Source organism: Bombus vancouverensis, chromosome 10 (assembly GCF_051014615.1).
Source record: "Bombus vancouverensis nearcticus chromosome 10, iyBomVanc1_principal, whole genome shotgun sequence".
NCBI lineage: Eukaryota > Metazoa > Arthropoda > Insecta > Hymenoptera > Apidae > Bombus > Bombus vancouverensis.
In genome coordinates, this window is record NC_134920.1 from 684,142 (window position 1) to 695,892 (window position 11,751).

The 11,751-nt window shown below is 30.6% G+C and overlaps 1 protein-coding gene and 1 pseudogene across 11 annotated transcripts; one reads left to right on the forward strand and one right to left on the reverse strand.

The window, feature by feature from the left end:
- Positions 1-240: 240 nt before the first annotated feature.
- LOC117165054 (katanin p60 ATPase-containing subunit A-like 2) lies at positions 241-9,091 on the forward strand. 10 transcript variants are annotated; one of them, XM_076622413.1, is made up of 13 exons: positions 241-367; positions 697-767; positions 1,184-1,381; positions 1,490-1,778; positions 1,955-2,123; positions 2,182-2,294; positions 2,508-2,707; positions 2,858-7,423; positions 7,521-7,567; positions 7,698-7,888; positions 7,983-8,094; positions 8,259-8,494; positions 8,759-9,091. In XM_076622413.1, the coding sequence occupies exons 3-8, from the start codon at positions 1,299-1,301 to the stop codon at positions 3,129-3,131; spliced, it is 1,128 nt and encodes a 375-aa protein (XP_076478528.1). In that variant the 5' UTR covers positions 241-367; positions 697-767; positions 1,184-1,298; the 3' UTR covers positions 3,132-7,423; positions 7,521-7,567; positions 7,698-7,888; positions 7,983-8,094; positions 8,259-8,494; positions 8,759-9,091. The 10 variants fall into 10 exon arrangements, with proteins under 10 accessions (XP_076478528.1, XP_076478530.1, XP_076478526.1 ...); XM_076622415.1 differs by having other exon boundaries at positions 8,259-8,391; XM_076622411.1 differs by having other exon boundaries at positions 8,259-9,091.
- Positions 4,444-7,730, reverse strand: LOC143303291 (survival motor neuron protein-like; annotated as a pseudogene). Its single transcript, XR_013059440.1, has 6 exons — positions 7,628-7,730; positions 5,871-6,053; positions 5,631-5,745; positions 4,934-5,231; positions 4,743-4,813; positions 4,444-4,674 (listed from the first exon to the last, which is right to left on the reverse strand). The product of XR_013059440.1 is annotated as a survival motor neuron protein-like (transcript).
- Positions 9,092-11,751: the final 2,660 nt, after the last annotated feature.

Here is an 11,751-nt window from a genome sequence, read left to right on the forward strand (position 1 = left end):
TAACAGGGGTATACGAGCAGCGTCAGTGTCCACTAGTGTGCATGCCTGATTAAACAAGGACAGGAAGTATCTATACATGGTGTTCTCTTTCTATTTCCATGTTGCATCCATCTTACTATACAGTACACACACTCAGCTATTCTATCATTATATTTGTGCGTTGCTTATGTGTGAACCAAACATTTCCATGGCAACAAATCGTTTGTCTCTTGTTTGATGCTCGGTTTTCAACGGAGTTGAAAGAATTTTTTAAGAGAAACGTAATGGACGGGTTGTTTTTAAAGTAATAAACGGAAATTCTCGTATCCATTGAGAAACGATAGGCGATTTGAAAGTGTCACTATGAACGGTGATTTATCGATGCAAGGTAGTATGAATAAGATATTTTATAATCTGCGAAAAAAGGTAAGGAATATTCTAGATTTTAGATTTTAGAATTTCCACGTCACAGACGAGTGTGTTTTGTTATTTGATTTGTAATATTGATGCAGTTCTCTTAATAGCTGTTCGTTTCATGCGATACTCGCACATAGTATCTATGACTTTTGCTTCTAACAATTTTTATAATTAGGCTGTATCAAATATTTTTAACGTTCGTGTTTCATGAAAAATCATGTGTAACTCGTTGAATTCGCAAATGTAATAAAAAATTACATGAAAAAACTTATTATTGTAATGAAAAAATAATTATATTAGGAGGAGAGTCGTATTTCGGAACGTCATCGGAACATATTATACCTTGTATGTGATTATTTGGAACACAATGGGTGAGTATATTATAATTAAAATATATTCCTAGTTCCAATTCTCTTGAATAGTGTCAGTGACCAATCGAAATAGAAATCAGTGGACATCCTGGAAAGAGAAGGCAAAACCAAATTTGAAAATTCGACATCGGTAATTCAGTAGTTAAGAATAACTCAATCGATAATGTAGATTAACTAGTTATAAACAAATATATGAAATATAAATTCAAATTATTCTTATCCATCTAAAAATTGGAAATTAAAGAGCAGAAGACAAGAAATTATCTTCGAGGATTTATATAGTAAATACATTCTTTTGCCTGTCTTACCTAGAGATAAAACAGTTGTTTGATGGTTATCTTATAGTGTTCAGTCATTGCGAAAAATATTTTTAATCAGTTAAAAACTATAATTAATTAAAAACTACATTGCTTTAGGTATATAGACATTAGCGATGTATTATTCCGGGAAGCTCGTCTATCTCCCGAACATCGGGTCTGCGACAACATCGATTTGGAAATTATCGTTGCAGAGTATGAAAATTATTACAAGATGAAATTTCAAAAATATCCCATATTGTGTAAGAAAATAACTGGAAGGGAAATGACGAGGGAAGTGACAAATGCAAGCAAAACGTAAGAATTTAAATTATTTAACGATATTAAACGGTATTCAACGTATCGTATTCAACGTATCGTATTCAACGTATCGTATTCAACGTATCGTATTACAATATGATCCAGTGTTTGTAGAAGTATTGAGACAAAAGCCAAATCTGTTAGTAAAGAAGCGAGAAGTGAGCCTGTGAAAGAGACGAATCTACAGCAGAAGATAACTGATGACAATACGAATCATATTAATCTCGCAATGACAGTGACGTCAATATTCCCCAATGAGAGTGATGGACGTTCATCAGAAGAGCTATTTAACGTCCCAATGGAACAATCCATGCAATCGAAGATATTGAAATGCATTGAAAAGCTTTATTCAGATAATCCGGAATTACGAAAGATTGCTGAGGACATCTCATGCGTAAGTTATTTTCGATTAATATACGTATCGTAAAGCTTTTAAACGATAAAATTCCTGTCGATAAACCGTCCAACGTATATCGACGATGACGTGATTTCAGTAACGCTTCAAATATCAAATTACGTAACGTTTACTTAATATAGAGAAGACGCCATTTTATCTTTGTATCGTCACAGGAGATCATAGTAAACAAATTAAATGTACATTGGGATGACGTTATAGGCCTAGAAGAATGTAAAACCGCTGTTAAGGAGGCCATTGTGTATCCCCTTGAGTATCCTATCTTTTTTGATGGCCCGTTTTCCCCCTGGAAAGGTATTTTGCTGTACGGCCCACCTGGTACAGGTAAGATACTCGCATTCTTTTCATTTCTGTACGTGTTTACAAGAAATATACAAAACAGGGAAAACGATGTTAGCGAAGGCAGTCGCGACAGAATGCCATTGCACCTTTTTTAACATAACTGCCAGCTCATTGGTCAGCAAATGGAGAGGCGATTCCGAGAAGTATATACGTGTAAGTTGCTTTGTCTATGTAAGTTTCTTTGTTCCTTTGTCTATGAAGGAGAGATTCTAGGTATAAAAAGATTTGATTTTATTTTTCGTCATTTATATATAAATAGAATAGTTGTTTGGAAAACGAAATGATATCATATTCGTGATGAGGCAATGAATTTAAGGAATTTCGAATATAATATTTAATGAATAATACATTTGTTAAACTGAACAGGTTTTATTTGAACTTGCCTATAGTCATTCGCCTACAATTATTTTTATCGACGAGATTGACTGGATCGCCACAAATAAAGGAGACTGTATATTGTCTGAACCTGCAAAGAGATTCAGATCAGAACTTCTTTCTAGATTGGATGGATTAGTGTCTAATGAGAATTCTAATGTAGTTCTTCTGGCTACAACTAATTCCCCTTGGTACGTATATCACGTTATTTCAATGTTTTCTAAGTAGAAAATATCGTAATATTTCTCCAAATTCCAAATATGTTATTGTGTTGTTTGAAGTATTCCTTCATTATTATTAGTATAATAGAACGATAATATTTATTGTAAATATGTTATTAGGGGCATTGATGCAGCTTTACTCAGGCGTCTCGAAAAGCAAATATACGTATCATTACCCAATGAAGTTGCTCGACTTGGTATATTCAAATTATACCTTAGCAACCACTTATTAGAAAATACAGATATTGTAAACCACATAGTAAAATGTACTGAAAGATATTCTTGTGCAGATATAAAATTGTTTTGTAAGCAAGCGTGGCTACTAGAAATAAGCCCGATATGGAGGAGACTTGAAAAGAAAGAAACACCTGTTACCACTTTGAAATATGAATGAAAAAGTTATGAAATATTAGCAAAATTGTTAAAAAAAATGTCACCTACAGTTATGCAAATAGATAAATATGATACGTGGAACAAATAAATACGCAATCGTAAGGACAGATATTGAAAAATATAAATAAATGGATTATCGTTCGAGAAATCATTCGCATGTGTGTGCATGTGTGTATGCGCGCGTGTGTATGCGCGCATGGGTGTGCGCGCATGTGTGTCATGTGTGTCATGTGTGTGCGTGTGTGTGCGCGCACGCGCTATAGGCTAAGTTTAAAATGTTCGGTTGTATTATATCATTGTATTATATATGTCGGAGATGAAAGGAAAACCGGAGCCTTCCCTTTGCAATTTTGAGGAAGCCTTCTAATGCTTTAGCCTAGATTTTATCATAACTGTAATTAAGCAATTGTCATTTGTAATTGTTTGATATTTGTGAAAGCGAAAGTGGGTTCGAGGTGACAACTGGTCGCCGAACGTAGCCACGGTCACGGGATAAACGTTTTGCCTGACGAAGGTGTGGATCGGTTGTATTGTTCTCCCTAGAAATCACATAGAATTGTACTTTAGAGATGTCGATATAATGGGACACACGTTGTATTAGGAATCAATCTCCAGACAGAAACTGCCTAGTATCGGCGTTTGAATCTTTCTCGATGTTTCCAAAGAGTATACAACAAACTTTTGACAGAAATTGCCTAGCAACAACGATTGGAACCTTCTCGATGTTTCCAGCGAGCATATAACAAACAAATGCAGTCGTATAGCGAAAAAGATTTTCATCAGATATTCATTCGTGTGATCGCCTTGGAAAGTGATACATCGAGCAATTTACCGAGTGTCTCAGCAATTGTATTTTGTGTTTAAAATTATTCTACACATAGTAAAGAGTTATCCCGTTGACCGTGGATTCGTTTGAACCCCGGAACATTGTTAATAGCGTTAATTAAATTCATTATTCGTGAAACCTATCAATCGTTAATCTCATTATACGTTAAATTCATTATTCGTAAGACATATTATTCGTTCCTCTTATTGTTCGTTAAACTTATTAATCTTTAATCTAATTATTAGTTAAACTTATCGTTTGTTAATCTTATTATTTATTAAACTCATTATTCATAATATTTTGTAAAATCTTGTTTATTCGCGTAAATATATTCTCTGTTTCGAAAAACAATGGATAATTCAAACAAAGGATCATTACGCGCCTTAAATCCTAATTATAACCCGACATATATATGTGAGTGTATTTTATCAAAAATATGTTTTTTAGTTTTTCTTATCTTAGTAATTATTTTTAAAAAAATAAAGTCTTATATGAAAATAAAGCTGTTCTTTATTTCAAATAATTGAAGTAAATAAATACAATGAGTTTTATATTTTATATTATCTTATATTAATATCTTATATTTATCTTATATCTTATTATAATATCTTATTTTAATATCTTATATTATCGTTATATTGTTATTGAAAAAATTGATATAATCAACAGTTCTTCCTGTTCTCTTGATTGTTTCTTGCTTGTTTCAAACCATGATAACCTACAAAAGAAATAACATAGTCCATTGAAAATTTAATATACAATAAAATACTTATGTGAAATAATTACCTGTGTGAAAACCACTAATATACCATGACATCAACATACTTGAAAGTGCGTCTGTATCATTATCTGGTAATCTAGTACATTTTATTAAAATTTCGTATTTTTTTTCCAAATAAAATGTTAAACTTATTCCAAATTGCTTATTAATATTAGAAGTATTCAGCATTCCATTAGAATTTTTAAATTGTACTTACTTGGCCATTAATTGTGGTGGTAAAGGAGGTGCAGGTGGCATTATATCAGTCATCGAATTGAAAGATGGTCCCGGTATGAAGCGATGTTTATACGCATTTGCTTCTTCAGAGTCACAATCCATTTTTTCTACATTATATTTTTTCGAATTTACATTTGTAGAAAAATTAGTCTCACAAGTCTCATCGTTCTCTTCATTGAATTTCTCTTCCAAAGCTTTCTTTTGTTGTGCTATTTGACTTTGCAAACCTTCTGATTCTAAAAGAGAACTCAACTCGACTTTCTCTGTATTACCATAGCCTAAACACAGAGTAAAAGAAATTTTTGTCATTTAATAGAATGACTGAGTGCCATTCAGTTACCGTCCTTACAGGCAATGTATTAGAATTTCCCGTGCATAAATGTATATGTATAAATGTTTGCCTTGATATATGTAGTAATAATCACTCGTCTAATGAGGAGAATTATATTCCAAGCAGCTAATAATGAACAATAAGTAACATGCATGTTTATGGTTCATGACCCTATATTCCACTATATCATCTATGGGTCTCCCCATAGACATTGACAGGTACTCCTGCCCAGTTAAGGACCTGCTGAATGACACTGTGATAGACTATGCGAAAGCCTTTACTTCATATATATATGTATTTTTAGTACATTTCTTAATTGACATAACCATCATGCTAAAGGTATTACCTACAAATTTTACAACACACGTGCCATTGTTTTCGTAAATTTTTTATATTATAGCTTCATAAATTTCTCCATCCTCTGAGTATATTGCACGACAAGGTGCTCCTATGATCCATTTCTATAGAGAAAAGATGTGTATACAAATAAATATAAGTAAATAGCAAAATAAAATAATTTGCTTCTTAATCAATATATTTAATAATATTCTGTATCAAATTTGTAATATTCTATCAAAATCACAACCTTGTGTAATTTACTTGCGTGTTTAGGCTGCTTAAGATTTTGTAGGTTTTCTTTCGGTTGAGAATTTCCAACATCCATTCCCATTCGCTTGATAACTTCTTCTTTTGCTAAATTTATTGCTTTATCATATGCTTCTATTAATGCACTATCATCCCAAACATTATCATTGGCTGTGTCTGTATCCTTTTGAGATAGCAAATTATATGTTATTAATATTGATACAAGTATTTTATTATCAAACTATTGCAAATTATCATATATGTCATTTTTCAAAAATTGACTAAAAGGTAATGGATACTGTTAATTATTATTATGCTAAGATCTTGTACTAAAATAATGTTAAAACCATTACGTTTCCATTACCATACATACGTTTCTATTTCCTCGTATAAAAAGAACATTCATATCATCTGCCATTTTAAAATAACATCATTTAAATATTGAATTTGCTTCTGAAATATTAATTTGTCTCATTTCTTTAACTCTAACACATTGTAAACAATGATGACATTATACCAACTATAATACTAAAAATCTATTCCCCATTCATTCGAAAGATTATTTTTTGAAGCAAGGTTAACATTGAATGTTCCCAAACTTCAATAACTGTATTTTACTTTCTTTACAATATCTAACAATATATTAGAATACTATAAAAAAATATTGTATGCACAAGAAACTGTTTATAGCGAAATAGCAAAAGAATTAATCACATATTATAACTAAAACGAGATTGTTAAGTAGATTATATTATACTGCATATGCGTTAGTGTTTCAGCTGGTAAATATAGTTTTTATATCTGAAGATAAATAAGATTTAATTCTATAAAATTGCATAATGAATTATACATCTATCTATTACTATTCGTATTTCCCCTTAGTTGTATGTTGTCAATAGCATCAATCACGAACATATAAATAAATATAGAAGAAACCGTTCGGAAATGGAAAGGGAAAAATGAACATGGAAGACAAGAAAGTTTTCTTCAGGTTTAGCGTATGCGTGATACGCTTTGAATGTCTCAGATAAAGATAAAGATACTCTGCTCATTTCTATTTGTTCCGCAGAACGAGAAATTTGTTGTCTTTCATATTGGTTTTTACGATTCAATTTTTGGGCAGTTTTCCCTAGCGAGTGTCGGTCCCTGTTTGATATAACCAGACCGTAATTTATACAGATATGTATTATAGATATATATTTGTAAAACTGAAATCAGATGAAATAAATGTTGCCTGAGGTTTTAAACGTTTAATAAAAACAATATTTCATTTGGAAAAAATGTAAGATATGTAAAATTACACATTGATCATTTTGCTGGTCTTGTATCATAAAACGTGTGGCCCGAAGAGCACGTGTCCGGTAGAGATACGTCACTTGTGTTAGGAATCGTTTTATAACCTATCACAGTAAAGGAACGTCCCAGTATAGCAGCCGAAGAATGCCGCGAAAGTTTCTGTACAAAGTACAATTGATCTACAATTGATACTTTCCGCAATATCTGGTGTTCGGTCAGGGTGTCCCATACTCATGATATTTATGACAGTGGAATGGCGTTAGTAAATCAATTACAAAAATTTTCGAGATCAATTCTCGGTATTGCATCAAATTATTCAAAATATACAAGCAACACAACGTTGCCCTTTTTGCAGGCAACAAGAGGAATATCGACCACGCAACCACTTTCAGAAAAACAAGAGTAAGTGATACAAATTTTCTTGTGCTTTCCTTCTTTTTTTAATAGAATTTCAGTACTTACCTTCCAATATAAAATTGGTGTCAAAATAATAATGCTAATAATAATGTCTAAGAAATTTTTCTCTTTGTAGGAGTACAACATCTAGAAAAATAACATAGTATTAATAGAATAGTATTAATAAGAACAACATTGACAGTGAACAACTAAAAATATAACACTGTTATAAATATATGATATACGAATTTTATTTATGTATTATTAAGACAAGTATATCTTATTTTTAAATTATTTCTATTATCATAAGTGATACATATAATTAAGGTATAATTAAGAGAAGATTAATTGAAGAAACACAAAAAATAAAGAAAATAATTATATTGAGATAATTTTTATCTTTCATAAATATTATTTTCAGAGTAAATATAACGTTTGTTAAAGCAAGTGGAGAGAGAATCAAAGCAAAGGGAAAGTTGGAGATACTATATTAGGCATAGTAGTAAATAATGAAATTGATTTAGATGGATATGGTATGTTTTAAAGAAGCATAATTTACTTAATTTAAAATAAATAATTTTGAGGTAGAAAATATTTGAAAATTTTCATTTTTATCAAGTTTAATATTCTTATTATTTTTAACTTTTGATACTTTATTATATAAGTATGTTGTAATATTAAAATATAATTGATATAGGTGCTTGTGAAGGAACATTAACTTGTAGTACGTGCCATTTAATATTTTCGAAAGAAGTTTATGATGCACTTCCTGACAAACCAACAGATGAAGAATTAGACATGTTGGATTGAGCATATGAATTAACAGATACGTTAGTTCATAATAATCAGTATCAAATCATTCACATTATTAATTCTATTACCTTTTAATATTTTATAAAGTGAATTTTTCTATTTAAATTTATGTAAAAACAGGTTAGTATTGGGTATTTCGAAATCTGCATCTCAATGTAGAATTTCAAATCGCTATCTCTGAATACTACGAAACTGAAATTATAATAAATTTTCATAGTTTTTTATTTATGACCCTATAATCATTACAAATCTATGTTGGAATTAGCATATTTACAATGTTGATTTTCAAATGGATAAATAGAAATCTTATTGTGTATTAGTATTAATTTGTATAGCAATAAATATATTTATTGACATATTCAGTTATATAATATTTAATTTCAGGTCACGGCTAGGCTGTCAAATAGTAATGTCTAAGGAACTAGATGGAATTGAGGTAAGAGTTACATCAACAATTAATGATGCAAGAGCATAACTGAAATTATCTATAGGTTTTTGAAAATTTGTATACAATGTTATACATCTCTTGTTAAAAAACCCCTGTTATAATTATTAAAATATTGGTATTAAAAAAATATAATAAAGAATCTTGTGTTTAAATGTGAAGCTTATATATATATACATATGTTATAGTATAATTGCAATTTTGATATTTGTACATTGCCATTGTAAAAAGCCTATCCAATTATGAAGAAAATATATCTTTTATTTTTAATATACAGGGTGTCAATTTTAAAACGTTCATCTAAATTATTTTCGTTACTATTAAAGATAAGAAGAAATTACTAAGGAAGACTTAAATGGTTTTAAGATGTGTACTTGGTTATGATAAAAAAGACTCTTGTGGAATAAATTTTGCAACTTCTGAAAGATTAGATAAAAGCTTAGAACCTAAAAAATAATTTGAAATTAATTTCGTTTAGATATACTGTTTGATTTCTTAGCTGTGGGCAAGTTTAAAAGATCATCAAACTCATGGTCAACAAAACAACAGAAATGTACATGCAATGCTTTTTCGTTTCACAACAAGTTATCTGACACTATCATCATTTTCGTGGCACATGCAACATTATCGATTCAGTATAGTAATGTTTTGGATTAAAACAAATGTCTCGACATTGGGGCAAAATATTTCAACCTTTAAGGACTAAAATTAAAACTTATGAGTTGGTTTATAATTTTAATAGATTTTATTAATATTGTGTTTACTGGTTTATTAATTACAAGAAAGTTTGTAAAAGACTGAAGCTTTACGTAAAAAGTACAAATATTCTTTCAACAAAATTAGTCAAATCACATCATTATTTATACATATTGTATATAAATAAAATATGCGGATATATTACTTTACCCTAGAATTAAAATTCAATAATATTGAGGAATCTTATTTATTCAGATTTTGTACATTATCGCTTCTAACCTCGGATAATAGAACAACAAATTAAATATTTTTAAACAAAAAAACTTTGTTCCTTTGTTTGATTTCCCTTGCTCGTGTTTCTTAACTACTTAGATATAAAATACTTACGTTTTCGAAAATTCATACTTCACAAGCTACTAAACGCTTTATCTGTTCAGAATAATTTATTGTTTTCTTAACTAGGTACATACCAAATACATCTATTAAGTTGGTATTTCTCATAATTACCAGTACATAAAGCTAAAACACTTTTATACTATGCTTGTTATACATGGATCTAACAAATAATTTAACTTGTGTATTGTCGTTTGTATATTTTGTTACGTGTAAAATATTCTATTTCTACACTACTTACAAGTTCGATAAAGTGTACATTACACATCGTGAAATTTACATATTTTCACTTGGTTACCCTGCACAATTCGAATATAATTCAGAACGTATGTGCTATATTTATATATTCTGCATTTGTTTTGTATATTATGTACACTGTTCTGATCTTTGTAAACGCGAGTTTTACGATATTAATGAGAAATTTGCCAATTTAATGGAAGTTGTTAATTTTTTCTGGCACGTTTCACGTTAGCAGACATTTTTCTTAAGTTACAGTCGAAAAGTGTTTTTACGTAAAAGAATAGGAATGATCAAGTTATTTTAAGATGACAAGATATTTCACGTTTTCTATTTAAATATAGTGTTAAATTTTAATTCCGTCAATTCGTATATACTCATACATCGAATTTCCTTTTCTCATGTCATTTCTTTTCTTTCATTTCACATTTAATTACAAAGATAAAGTGTAAGTACGTTCCTCATAAAATTAATATCAAATGTCGCAAAATATACAAAAGTAAACTAAGAAGAGGGGTACATATTATTACACAAACTGTCGTTCATATTGCACATGTACATATGCAGTATAAAAACAATACTTTTTAGTTTTTAATCTCTTGTTTAAATAATCCTAATATCTAAATTTGTATCGGTCATTGATTCGATATAACTGCGTTTATTGGAAGTAATTAAGTTATAGCCTGCGCACAAGAGAAGAAGGAACAAACACGTATAGTATACACGCTTAAATAACAAAATTAAGTCAGTTTACGTTCAATGTGAACTTGATCAAAGTTCCAGTCTCGAATTATAGAGTTTCTTACTATCAGTTTACAAAATTCGATATTACGATTATGTACCGTATTTGAAAAACATAAAATGCTTTGTTCAATTTTAAATAAAACTAATATTTACCAAAGCGAATACGAAAAAAGATGATTTAGACGTGTTTGAACGTGTTTGTTTTCTTTTTTAATAGCGATCTGTTCTTACCCTCTGCCACACGAAGACGTTATGGACCATTGCGCATCCACAAAACACGATGCCAAGGCCTATGAAAACCGACGTAACGATTGCCGGTGTGACACCAATTACCTCTCAGAGAGACATCGACTCCCGACTGTCGGACGCCAACGCCGCGACGCATCTTAGTCCCCATCAGAGATAAGGCCCCAACCCCGACTTTCGGACTCCTTGGAATCCACACCAAACTCCCCAACATCCCCAAGCCAGGGTGTATATAAGCCGAGACTTCACCCAGCCCGGGGAGTTCTCGTTCTAGTTGCTGTTCTTGTACAACACCCCTTTCTCTGTTCAACGTTATTCTACTGTAAGTGCCAAAATTATAATAAAGTTCGATAAAAGAGAATTAATAGTTGGGCTACGACTCAGCTTTCTTTTCTCTCGCAACCCAAGTATCCATTTTACGTGACACCGGCGTCGAATGAAACTGGATGAATGTATACAATATCATACCTGAAAGCATTGTTAGAGGATCATTATAACACGTATGCGATAACAAGCGGGACAAAGAATCAGCGCAAATACATATTCTCAATACATATAATTCTCGAAGCGTAAACTATATACATATGCTTTTCATTGAAATTTTCAATACTAGTCG